The following is a 13,675-nucleotide window of genomic DNA, read 5'->3' on the forward strand; positions in this document are numbered from 1 at the left end:
CAACGGACTTTTAACATCGTAAACCAGCGAGTTGTTTGTTATGAGTCCCCTCTTGCTGTGAAACGGAGACATCACTTTCTCTGTTATTAGGGAGAGACAGAGCCTGTGGTATATTAAATACTGGGTGAAATGAGTCGTCTTTGGGGTACTGCAAGTCTGTGTCTTTGCTGATGCTTTGCTGCACGCTTGGGTGCTCGGTGGTGGGGGGAGGGGAGATTGTGGCTCGCTGCCACTGACGCGTGGGGGGGGAGCTGGGGGGGACTTTGGGGTTCCCACATTTAATTGTCGTTCATTCTTTGGGGGCACTCGTTTTTCGTGGATGTTTGCAAAGAAAAAGTATTTCAGGATGTATATTGTATACATTTCTCTGACATTAAATGTACCTTTGAAAACCTTTGAATGAGGAGAGATTTCATTGAAACCTACTGCTTATTGAAAGGCCTAGATTGAGTGAATGAGAGAGAATGTGTCCTATAGTGCGAGAGTCTAGGACCAGAGCACACAACCTCAGCATAGAGGGACATCCATTTAGAACAGAGATGAAGAGGAATTTCTTTAGTCAGAGGGTAGTGAATCTGTGGAATTCATTGCCACAGACTGCTGTGCAGGTCAAGTCATTGAGTGCATTTAAAGGTTACGGGGAGAAGACAGGAGAATGGGGTTGAGAAGGATAATAAATCAGCCATGATGGAACAGACTCGATGGGTCGAAAGGCCTAATTTTGCTCCTATAGGGCTTGATCATGATTCTGCGCTGGTCCCACGCAGCTCACCTCTATACCAGGAGAGGGCAGCAGCGCACTGTTTGTGAGTTCATTAGGGAAAAGTTTCAACCTTCGACTTCGCGGGATGGGTCCGACCCAGGGAGGATACACTCTGTTTTATAATAAATCTCGGCAAAGGGCATGTTGCTGCGAGACGTTCTGGTTGGCAGGTGAGCCCTCCAGTCCCCGGTGAAACAATAAACCGGGAGCCGGGGTCTGAAGTAGTTGTTGGCTGTGCACGCTGGGTTCTGGAGGTCAGTCATTCCAACCCCAGCACATTCTAACAGCAGGCCCCTAGGCCAGTGTCCCGGGCCCAGTCCCAGCTGCTCCATCGATAACCTTCCTCCCGTCAGCTGTGGTAAATTGATGACTGCAAGAAACTTCAGAGAACTGTGGACACAGTTCTACACATCATGGAAACAATCCTCCCGTCCATGGATTCCGTCTACCCTTCTCAGTGCCTCAGTAAAGTAGTTAATAGTCAAAGACCCCACCCCCACCATCGGGCAGAATCCTGAAAGCATGTACCACAAGGCTCAGGGACAGCTGATATCAGGCTATGGATTGGACCTCTTGTACAATAAGATGGACTCTTGTCCGTACAATCTACCATGCTATGATCTTTCACTTTATCATTTACCTGCGCCGCACTTTTCCAATAGCTTTTACACTTTATTCCACATTGTGTTAATTGCTTTACTTTGTTCTAACTCAATATGCTGTATAATGAACAGTACCCAAGACAAGATCTGCACTGTATCTTACCTATTCAAGAGCCTGTCTAAATGTCTCTTAACCATAGTGACTACATCTGACTCCTGCACCTCCTTTGGCAGCATGTTCCAGATATAATTGTAAAAAAAAATTGCCACTTAATCCCCTTTAAAACTCCTTCCTCTCACTGTAATCCTCTGTGCTCCTGTTTATTATACCCAACCACGGTTAAACAAAATCTCTATCTCCCCTGTCAAAAGACAATAGACAATAGGTACAGGAGTAGGCCATTCAGCCCTTTGAGCCAGCACCGCCATTCACTGTGATCATGGCTGATCATCCACAATCAGTATCCAGTTCCTGCCTTATCCCCATAACCTTTGATTCCGCTATCTTTAAGAGCTCTATCCATCTCTTTCTTGAAAGCATCCAGAGACCTGGCCTCCACAGCCTTCTGGGGCAGAGCATTCCATGTATCCACCACTCTCTGGGTGAAAAAGTTTTTTCTCAACTCCGTTCTAAATGGCCTACCCCTTATTCTTAAACTGTGGCCTCTGGTTCTGGACTCACCCATCAGCGGGAACATGTTTCCTGCCTCCAGCATGTCCAATCCCTTAATAATCTTATATGTTTCAATCAGATCCCCTCTCAGCCTTCTAAATTCCAGAGTATACAAGCCCAATCGCTCCAATCTTTCGACATATGACAGTCCCGCCATCCCGGGAATTAACCTTGTGAACCTACGCTGCACTCCCTCAATAGCTAGAATGTCCTTCCTCAAATTTGGAGAGCAAAACTGCACACAGTACTCCAGGTGTGGTCTCACCAGGGCCCTGTACAGCTGCAGAAGGACCTCTTTGCTCCTATACTCAATTCCCCTTGTTATGAAGGCCAGCATGCCGTTAGCTTTCTTCACTGCCTGCTGTACTTGCATGCTTGCTTTCAGTGACTGATGTACAAGAACACCTAGATCTCGTACTTCCCCTTTTCCTAACTGTCGATGCATCATAGTTTTGTGCACACCTCTCAGATCACCTCCTCAGCCTCTTTCGCTCTTGAGAACACAAGCCCACCAAGATAAATCTCTCCGCAAAACTAAATCAACGTTATGGTGAAGCTACTCAGCACTATCCCCCGTGGTCAGTACAACAATGGCGTGTTTGCCTTTGCTGTCAATTAAAGTCTTGAATGTGGACCATTACAGTGCAGTTCCTTTGGCCCACAATGTTATGCTGACCTTTTAACCTACTCCAAGATCAATCGAATCCTTCCTTCCCATTCAACCCTCCATTCCGCATTCATCCATCTGCCCATTTAAAAATGCCCCAAAGTATCTGCCTCTAGCACCACCTGTGGCAGGGTGCTCCATGCAACCACCACTCTGTAAAAAACCTGACTCTGACATCATCCTATACTTTCCTCCAGTCACCTGAAAATGATGTCCCTCATATTGACCTGGATACATCGGGCTCAGTTTCCAAATCTATGTGTAAAATGCTCCTGGAAGCCATGGGGAAGATGGATTTAGCAGTGAGGCAGAGGGAGCAGTGGATGAATCTTTGGAGGTGTCACCAGGTTCTGATATGGCCCCAGTGCGGGTCAATAGTTCACAGATTTTAATGCGAACAGAGTTAGAGGGAAAAGAAAACAATAAATGCTAGGCCAAACAGGGCTGTTAACTAAAACTCTCAAATGGAAAACGAAGCCAACACTGCGGCGGAAAGGAATAACTAAATATAGAATGAATACTGCTAGTCTTCAGAGTCAGTTGATTCGACAATCTAATTTCTCGAGCAAGGCTGAATGCAAACAGGCAGCAAAGTGTTCCTGTGCTGGGTTCAAGTCTTGACAAGCAGTACGACAGAAAGAATGGAGTTAAATACTATCACAATGAAATAATAATTAGCTGACACATGCATATTCACAAGTGCAACTGCCATAGCTGCTGCGCTGCCGAATCTGTGGTTGTGACAGGAGGGGGCAGGACATGCTGGAAGAGCAGTAGTTGAAGCTCATGGGAATAACTGGCCAGAGGGTGGGGAGAGTGGGGGGTGGGGCTGACTGGATTGCACCTCTGGGAGTTAGCATTGTCTTGAAGGGCTGAGCGGTTTTGTAGTGGCTTTCGAATTCTGTGGATTAGACGATAAAACATAGGAGCAGAATTAGGTCAATCAACCCATCGAGTCTGCTCCACCATTCTATCATGGTTGATTTATTATCTGTTTAAAACACATTCTCCACCTGGCTTCTCTCTGTAACCTTTGATGCTCTGACTAATTAAGAATTGATCAACCTCCACTTTAAATATACCCATTAACTTGTTCCCCACAGCCTTTTGTGGCAACAAATTACATAGATTCACCAGCCTCTAACTAAAGAAATTCCTCCTCATCTCTAAATGGACGTCCCTCTATTCTGAGGCTGTGTCTTCTGTTCCTAAACCCCCCACTTTTGGAAACATCCATTCTATCTAAGCCTCTCAATATTCAACAGGTTTCAATGTGATCCCTCCCCTCATTCTCCTAAATTCCAGCGAGTAGACCCAGAGCATCCTCTGGACCGTCTTCAATGTCAACATATCTTTTCTTAGATAAGGGGCCCAAAACTGCTTACAATACTCCAAGTGTAGTCTGTCCAACGCCTTAGTATTACATCCTTGTTCTTATATTCTAGTCTTCTTGACTGGAAAGATGATGTCTGTGAATCCAGGAAGTAGAACCAAGTCAGAGTGATGGATTATCAAGGCTTCCAAATACAACAGCTCCCAATAAAATGAGCTGAAATTATCAGCTTGTTCCAAAAATACAGCATCAACCCATCACTAAGTTCCTAATTAAAGTGAATACTTTATTAACCAAAGGTTTGCAATGTTATGCATGGGAGATGATGGTTTTTGTGTTTGAGATACCTCTGACAGTACTCCACTACTGTCTGTGTGGGGGACATAGAATTTAATTTCATGCAGCTTACTGCTAGACTTGGAAACAAGTCTATATTTAGCTCTGAAAAGAGCAGTGATTAAAAATTGGAAGGAACAGTTGAAGGGGTGTGGGAGGAACAGGGAAATGGGATGTCTGGCCTGGGAATCGGGCTTCTGGAACACAGGTCAGAAGCCTGTTGGTTTGGGTTGGGCTTCGTTTGTGGGTGAATTTGTCAGTGTGTTCCATGGGTCATCAGCTGTTGTGCTGTTACAGTGGATGCAAAGCCATTTGTTTCGATCTTACTCCTAAACAACACTGTGCTGGAACTTGCCACAACAAGACTTGCCAGAATCTTTGATCAGATCTCACTTAGACTAAAGATGAACTTTAGTTGTCACATGTCTAACAAAACACTGAAACACACAGTGAAATGCATCACTTGTGTCAACAAGCAACACAGTGCGAGGATGTGCTGGGGGCAGCCCACAAGTGTCATCTCACTTCCGGCACCAACACAGCATGTCTATAACTCACTGAACCTAACCCGTATGTCTATGGAAAGTGGGAGGATACCATAGTGCTCAGAGGAAACCCACAAACTCACTTTCGAATAATACTGAGACTCATGTATCATTTATTTACTTGTTTTATTTGTACAATTTGTCTTCTTTTGCACATTTGTAGTTTTTCATAAATTTTATTGCACTTTTTTATTTTCCTGTAAATAAAATGAATCCGAGTATTGTATAAATGACATAGATGTACTTTGACAATAAATTTACTTGGACTTTGAACTTTGAGATGATTGCAAGTTATTCAGTATAAACTTCTTCCTGGGAACTGAGAACGAGCTGAAGTTGTCACTTGCATGATGAAGTGCAGGACCTCCTCTGCACTGCAGCAACACACATCTCTGTGAGGACCATCTCCACATTACTGGTCTCAGGTGACGGCTACAATTTACGCTAATGAATGGGTCCTGGGTGCTTTGGAAGGAGCAGCCTGAATAAGGTGATCAGTTCCCAACCAGACTCGCACAATTCACTCTTGTTTCCATCTCAGGGGCGATTTTAATGAAGGACTTGGCTACTACAGCCAATCCTCAAAGAATGTCCTTATAAATAGATTACAACCTGGAACGCAAGCCTGCTCACCCTGTAGAATAAACATCCCAGAACACAACACCAGTGTGCACCCGTGAGGTAGTTAACGTTGCTGGCAAAGGCAGCCTCATCAAACGTCTGTATCACATTTGTTTGCAATTCCTAAACACAGGAGATTCTGCAGATGGGATGCTGGAAATCCAGAGCAACACACACAGAGTACTGGAGGAACTCAGCAGGCCAGGCAGCTTCTATGGAGGAGAATTAGCACTTTGAAGTTCAAAGTAAATTTTGTTATCAAAGTACATATATATCACCATATACAGCCTTGAGATTCATTTCCTTGTGGGCATACTCAATAAATCCATAATAGAATAATAATCATCAACGAAAGACCACTCCAAGTGGGCATTCAGCCAATGTACAAAAGACAACAAATTGTATACTGTACATTCAAAAAGAAATAAATGGTAATAAAAATAAATAAGCAATAAATATTAAGAACATGAGAGAAAGAGTTCTTGAAAGTGAGTCCATAGGTCGTGGAATCAGTTCAGTGTTGGACTGAGTGAAATTGTTTACACTGGTTCAAGAGCCTGAAGATTGAGGGATAACAACTGTTCCTGAACCGAGTGGTGAAGTCCTGAGGCTCCTGTGCTTTCCTCCTAATGGCAGCAGCAAAAAGAGAGGATGGCCTGTCATGTTGACGTTTACGTTAAGACCCTTCACCAGGACTGGAAAGGAAGTTGGCGGGGGGTGGGGGGGGGGAGCCAAGCTAGCAGGTGATAGGTGAGACCAAGTGAGGGGAGAGGTAGGCAGCTGGCAGAGGGAGGGAGATGAAGTGAGAAGCTGGGAGATGATAGGTGGAAGAGGTAAAGTGCTGAAGGAGAGATCTGATAGGAAAGGAGAGTGGACCATGGGAGAAAGGGAAGGAGGAGGGGAACCAGAGGGAGGTGATGGGCAGGTGAGAAGAGGGGGTGGGGGTGAGAGGAGAACCAGAATGGGAAATGGAAAAGGTGGGGGGGGGGGAGAGAAATTACCAGAAGTTAAAGAAATCAATGTTCATTCCATCAGGTTGGAGGCTACCCAGACGGAATAGGGTGTGTTGCTCCTCCACCCTGAGTGTGGGCTCATTTTGGCAGTAGAGGCCATGGAATGACATGTCGGACCAGGAATGGGAATTAGATTTGAAATAAGTGGGCACTGGGAAATCCCGCCCGTTGTTGCAGAACAATTGTGCTCAGTGAAGCAGTCTACAATGTGTTTGCAATTTCTGTTTCTGTGTGAGTAGATGTAGCTCACGATGAGCACTCATTCTGTGGGACAAACCTCACTCCTGGTATCACCGGTGATGGGTTTTTAGCCTGGGTGAGAGAGATGGCTCTCTGGGATGTCCACAGCCCAGGGTGAGGGTGATGTCCCTCAGGGATGTCCATTGCCCACGGTGAGGGTGATGTCCCTCGGGGATGTTTACAGTGCAGGGTGAGGGTGATGTCTCTCAGGAATGTCCATTGCCCACAGTGAGGGTGGTGTCTCTCAGGGATGTTTCTTGAACGGGATGATTGTGATGTCTCTCAAGGATGTCCATTGCCCAGGGTGAGAGTGATGTCCCTCAGGGATGTCCATTGCCCACGGTGAAGGTGATGTCCCTCAGGAATGTCCATTGCCTGCTTTGAAGCTTTTGTCTCTTTGAGATGTTTGCAGTTCCTTAAAACTTTAATTGTTCTGACAGAAGGAATGCAGTCTGATAGGTTTCCTTTGAGAAAATGAGATGTTGGTTGAATATGCATTTCTCAGCACGTGTCCTGTCAGGGTAGGGAATCAATCTGGAGCCCTACTCACTATCCAGGCTGTACGTGGTCAGAAGCCACCCCACCCCCTCAGTGCAGTACATCCCAACCAAGCACCTACACTTCCCTGCAATCAGGAAGGGATTCACAACCTGCAAAATAATGAGTTATCTTCATCCAGAGGTTCCATATAAATCTGGGAAGCAGGAAAATAATTGAAACATAACAAACGATGAGGCATTGATCATAGGTTGAAACTATGGTATCAGAGAGGAAGGAGCAGATCAGGGGTCTCTGTGGCAGAGAGGGCAATGTATGCGATTTTCATGGGATGGGGAGGGAGGGGAGGAAGGCTGATGGGTGGGGGAGTTGGCTGTGTAAATTGGGAATATTCTGGTTGGAGGAGATGGGATGAGAAAACTCACAAGAGGTTGCAGGTTGTGGTACAATACCAGAACTTATCAGAAACATTATATTTCAGGTCACAGCCCGGGCTCAGATTAGACTCCAAATAACTGGATTGTAAGAGACTGCAGAGGGTTGTGGACTCAGCCAGTTCGATCATGGGCAGAACCCTCACCATTATCGAGGACACCTTGAAAGAGCAATGCCTCATGAAGGCAGCATTCATTCATCATAGGGACAACAAGGGACACAACTGGACCTCCGGAAAATCGGAGTGATCATCTATGCATGGAGCCAAAGGAGATGGGGGAAGATCTTAAATGGATTTTTTGTACCTGTATTGACTTGGGAGATGGACACAGAGTCTATAGAAGTAAGGCAAAGCTGCAGTGAGGTCACAGACGGCATACAGATTACAGAGGAGGAGGTGTTGGCTGTTTTAGGGGAGTCAAATTAGTATGGATATATCCTCAGGGCCTGACAAGTTGTTCCTTCAGATCCTGCAGGAGGCTAGTGGAGAATTGCAGAGGCCCTGGCAGAAATATTTATATTATCCTTAGCAACCGGTGAGGTATCATAGGATTGCAGGATAGCTAATGTTGTTCTGCTGTTTAAAACAGGCTCTGAAAATAAACCAGGAAATTATAGGCCAGTGAGCCTCACGTCAGTAGCAGGTAAGTTATTGGAAAGTACTCTAAGGGACTGGATATCAGTAATTGGATAGACAGGAATTGATTAGGGATCATCAGCATGGCGTTGTGCTTGGTAGGTCGTGTCTAACCAATCTTATAGAGCTTTTTGAGGGAGTTACCAGCAACGTTGATGAAAGCAAGGCAATGGATGTTGTCTTCATGGATCTTAGCAAGGCATTTGACAAGATATCACATGGGAGGTTGGTCAATATGGTCTAGAGATTGACATTCAAAATGAGGTAGTAAACTGGATTAGACATTGGTTTCATGGGAGAAGCCAGAGAGTGGTAGCAGATGTATGCCTGTGACTGGAGGCCTTTTACTAGTAGTGTGCTGCAGGGACCCTGGTGGGTCCTTTGTTGCTTGTCACCTAGCTCAATGATCTGGATGATAAAGTGGTTAACTGGATCAGCAATTTTGTGGATGACACCAAGATTGGGGGTGTAGTGAACAGTGAGGAAATTTATCAAAGATTGCTGCTAGATTAGGACCAGCTGAAAAAATGGCAGATGGGATTTAATGCAGACAAATGTGAAGAGGACAAACCAGGGTAGGGCTTCCCTGTGGGTGATAGGACACTGTTATAAGGATTTACCCCTTAGTAATAATGATCAGAGGCCCAGAAAGAATCTGTATTTACTGACAAGTAATCTTTATTGTCTCCACTAAAAGCACGTGGGTTCACAAACTAACTACCTGTGTGTACCCCATTAGAATCCCTGACCCTCCTTGAAGAGTCAATGAAGCGAAACAGTATTACCCAGGAAAGGAGCCTACACTGGCTACGCATTCCCCATGGTTCGACTCTGATCTCCATGTGTCCATATGGTCCTCCACATCTGCGAAGGTTGGTCTCTGGAGAGTTGTCACTGCATTGTATTCAAGCTCCTTTCTTTTTGAACCTCATCAGTTCAAATGTCATATTTCCATCCTGTTGGGACAAGGTCACCTGACCTACCTGGGTCAGCTTCTTATAGGCTCTGGTCCAGGGCTACAGCTAGCATTGTTCTGTGGTCCTTCTCCTCAGACTCTTGTGCCTTTTGTTCTTTTCAACATTGACTGGTTCAAATCAGGTGACCAAGACAATGAGTCTCCTCCTCCAAGCCTGCCACTTTACATAATACGTAGCTACTTGCCTGAGAATGGTCTCAGGTTTAGCAGGTCATCAGCTGAAACTCCTTGTATCCACACTCAATTGCTCTGATTAAGTTATCCCAGAGCAAGTGGAGGTGTGGATTCAATTTCAACATTTAAGAGAAGTTTGGATAGGTACGTGGCTGGGAGGGGTATGGAGGGCTATGGTCCAGGTGCAGGTCGATGGGACTAGGCAGAATAATAATTTGGCATGGGCTAGATGGGCCAAAAGGCCTGTTTCTGTGCTGTAGTGTTCTATGACTCTGTTAAGGACCCTTAGTCACCCAGGATATGTCCTCTTCTCATTACTACCATCAAGGAGGAGGTACAGGAGCCTAAAGACACATACTCAACATTTTAGGAAGAGCTTCTTCCCCTCTGCTCTCAGCTTTCTGAATGATCCATGAATCTATGAACACGATTGCATTAATTTTTTTTTGATATTTTGTAATTTACAGTAATTTTACATCTTTGCACTATACTGCTGCTAAACAACAAATGTCACATCGTATAATTCAGTGATAACAAATCTGATTCTGATTTATCTACACTGTACTGATAGAGACCGGCTCCCCACACTATCACTCTGTGTTACCAGAAATGTTTCTGATTTATCTACACTGTACTGATAGAGACCGGCTCCCCACACTATCACTCTGAGTTACCAGAAATGTTTGTCCTCCTCCCTGTTATGAGTACAAAGGCATCCTGAATGATGTCAGACACATCACTGTGATTGGGGGGAGGGTATTATTTTTCACAAAGTTACCTCCTCTCCATCCATGTCATTGTCATTGCTGTGATTAGGTTACTGTGTGGAGTTCAGGGTGGGATAACTGTGACCTTGACCAGTCGCTGACACTCATCTGATGGATGGGATGGCATCCATCTTGGAGAGAATGCAGTTCTGCGGAGAGTGTTGAGTCAACTCAACCTGGCTTTGGGACTGAGGTTCAGGAGAATGATAGGGTTGGAGTTTGCTGGATATGTCAGGGTCGCGGTTTCCAGGCAGTCAAAAAACTGCCCCTTGTACTTATTATTCCCATCACCCAGACCATTGGCTTCAGGGAGTTGGGTTTGGAAATAAGGTTGGGATTGGAATAAGGATGGGGTTGGGATCGGGGTCAGAGTTAGGTTCAGCATCAGGTTTGGGGTTTGAGTTAGGTTGAGATTGCGATTAGGTTTGAATAAGTTTAGGGTTGGGTTTGGGGTTGGGATGGATTTTATTTAGTGTTGGGATGGGCTGGGGTTAGAACTCAAGTTAAGGTAGGGTTGATGTCTCAGCTGGGCTAGGTGAGGATTCTTGATGGGTTGGACGTGCTTTGTACCAGGGAGTTGACTGACAGCAGGCCAACCCCAGACAGGTCACCCTGTGGGCATTTCACAAACACCATGGGTGAGAGACAAGTCACAATTGGAAATTGCTTCCTGTGCTTGGAGATTGAACTGTGGGAGACAATGAGCTCCCTCCACTCTTAGGTGCTCACTCACGAGCTACCTTGAGTTGGTTCCTTCTTCCACATAGGGAAAATGAATGTTCCCTAGATAATGGCCACAGCTAACTGCAACAGTCAGCACACTTCTCACTTTACAGATTTTGGAATTTATCTTTTGACTAAATCATTAAATCAGATGTTTACTCAAAGGTGTATTAATAAAGCCATTTTTGAATGTAACCCAGGCAATGTAGCTGTGGGCTCCTACTGTTATCTCTCAACGAGCGGCAGGATTTCAAAGCCATAATGAGGTAATGGGCTTCAGTGGTGGGAGAATCGATCATGCGCCTGGCTGGTTTGTTTTACAGTAAATGATTGAACTGTTTGAATCACTAGGCCTGTGTGTGACTCTCTGAAAAAGCAATCTGTGTTTGACTTCTACAATTTTTCACAAGCCCAGCTGACCAAGAATATCACACGTTGAATTTTTAGTCTGAGGGCAGAGGAACCAGGAGCTGGAGTGGACTGTTCTGGGTTGGGTTTATCAGTTCTATTATCACTGACAAATATCGTGAACTTTGTGGTTCTACGGCAGCAGTACATTGCAATGCATAAAATATACTACAAATTATAAAGGCTCACAGAAATGACTCTTTCATGTCAAAGTGAAAATAAATTTCTACAAATTGGTCTAAATTTATTATAATTATTAAACACAAAATAATTGATTGTATAATTACTCGCCCCCTTCAAGTCAGAACATAAGAAATTGGAGCAGGAATAGGCAGACTATCTGGCTTGTCAAGCCTGCTCCACCATTCAATAAAGTCATGGCAGATCAGGCCATGGACTCATCTCCATTTACCTGCCTTTTCCCCATAACCCTTAATTCTCCTACTATGCAAAAAATCTAGCCAACCTTGTCTTAAATATATTTACTGCTTCATTAAGCAGAGAATTCCATAGATTCACCACTCTCTGGGAAAAGTAGTTCCTTCTCATCTCTATCCTAAATCTACTCCCCCGAATCTTGAGGCTATGTCCCCTAGTTCCAGTCAGTATTAGTAGATGTACCTTTGGCAGCAATTACAGCCTTGTGTCTGTGTGGATAGGTCTCTATCAGCTTTGCACATCTGGACACTGCAATTTTTTCCCCATTCTTCTTTACAAAACTGCTCAAACTCTGTCAGATTGCAGGGGGATCGTGAGTGAATAGCTCTTTTCAAGTCCAGCCACAAATTCTCAATTGAATTGATGTCTAGGCTCTGACTTGGCTACTCCAGGACATTAATTTTGTTGTTTTTAAGCCATTCCTGTATAGCTGTGACTTTATGTTTGGGGTCATTGTCCTGCAGGAAAACAATTCTTCCAAGTCGCAGTTCTCTTGCAGACTGCTTCAGGTTTTCCCTGTACTTTGTTGCATTCATTTTACCCTCAACCTTCACAAGCCTTCCAGGGCCTGCTGCAGTGAAGCATCCCACAGCATGATGCAGGCACCACCATGCTTCACGGTATGTTTTTGATGATGTGCATTGTTTGACTTATGCCAAACACAGCATTTAGTCTGATGACCAAAAAACTCAAATCTGGTTTCATCTGACAATAGAACCTTCTTCCAGCTGACTTCAAGCTCTCCCAAATGCCTTCTGGCAAACTCCAGCTGAGATTTCTTGTGAGTATTCTTCAACCATGGCTTTCTCTTTGCCACTCTCCCATAAAACTGTGACCGGTGAAGCAACCAGGAAACAGTTGTATGCAGTCTCTCCCATCTCAGTCACTGAAGCTTGTAACTCCTCCAGAGTTGTCACAAGTCTCTTGGTGGCCTCCCTCACTAGTCCCCTTCTTGCACAGTCACTCAGTTTTTGAGGGTGGCCTGCTCTAGGCAGATTTACAGCTGTGCCATATTCTTTCCATTTCTTAATGATTGACTTAACTGTACTCCAAGGGATATTCAGTGACTTGGGAATTTTCTTGTATCCATCTCCCGACTTGTGCTTTTCAATAATCTTTTTGCAGAGTTGCTTGGGGTGTTCTTTTGTCTTCATGGTGTAGTTTTTGCCAGGATACTGACGCACCAGCATTTGGACTTCCTGATACAGGTGTAATTTAACTACAATCAATTGAAACACCTTGACTGCACACAGTAATCTCCATTTAACTTATTATGTGACTTCTAAAACCAATTGGCTGCACCAGTGATGGTTTGGTCCATCATATTAAAAGGGGTGAATACTTATGCAATCAATTATTTTGTGTACAATATTTGTAATTAATTTACCATCGCTCACTTTGTAGAAATCTGTTTTCACTTTGACACGAAAGAATCTTCTTCTGTTGATCTGTCAAAAAAGCCAAATTAAATCCAGTGATTCAATGTTGTAAAACAATAAAACATGAAATCTTCTGGGGGGGGGGGTAAATACTTTTTATTGGCACTGTATATGTATACATGTACATACAGTGGATTCTGGTTAATTGGGCTATCAGTTAATCAGGGCAGCCGCTTATTTGGGACAATCCCTAAAAAGCAAGAACTGATCGAGAAAATAGCTTGAATTCCTTTCGTTTATTTGGGACACTATATCACTTAATTGGGACAGAAGACTGTTGTCAAACATTTTCTAACTAGTGTCAGTAGAGTGCATGTTGTGTGGCTGTTAAGACACTACACTGTCCCTAGAGGGAACAGTTTTTAAGTAGCATCACTTGCCTGTTTG

At 44.3% G+C, this 13,675-nt stretch overlaps 1 protein-coding gene across 1 annotated transcript in view; it reads left to right on the forward strand.

Moving 5' to 3' along the window:
- Window positions 1-857: 857 nt before the first annotated feature.
- Window positions 858-13,675, forward strand: part of LOC140202461 (uncharacterized) — a 349,311-nt gene continuing 336,493 nt past the window's right edge. The window contains exons 1-2 of the mRNA XM_072267325.1: window positions 858-933; window positions 9,103-9,235. Coding sequence (XP_072123426.1) covers window positions 9,129-9,235 — 107 coding nt within the window. The 5' untranslated portion in view covers window positions 858-933; window positions 9,103-9,128. The remainder of the gene's footprint in view (window positions 934-9,102; window positions 9,236-13,675) is intronic.

Source organism: Mobula birostris, chromosome 9 (genome assembly GCF_030028105.1).
Source record: "Mobula birostris isolate sMobBir1 chromosome 9, sMobBir1.hap1, whole genome shotgun sequence".
Taxonomy (NCBI): Eukaryota; Metazoa; Chordata; class Chondrichthyes; order Myliobatiformes; family Myliobatidae; genus Mobula; species Mobula birostris.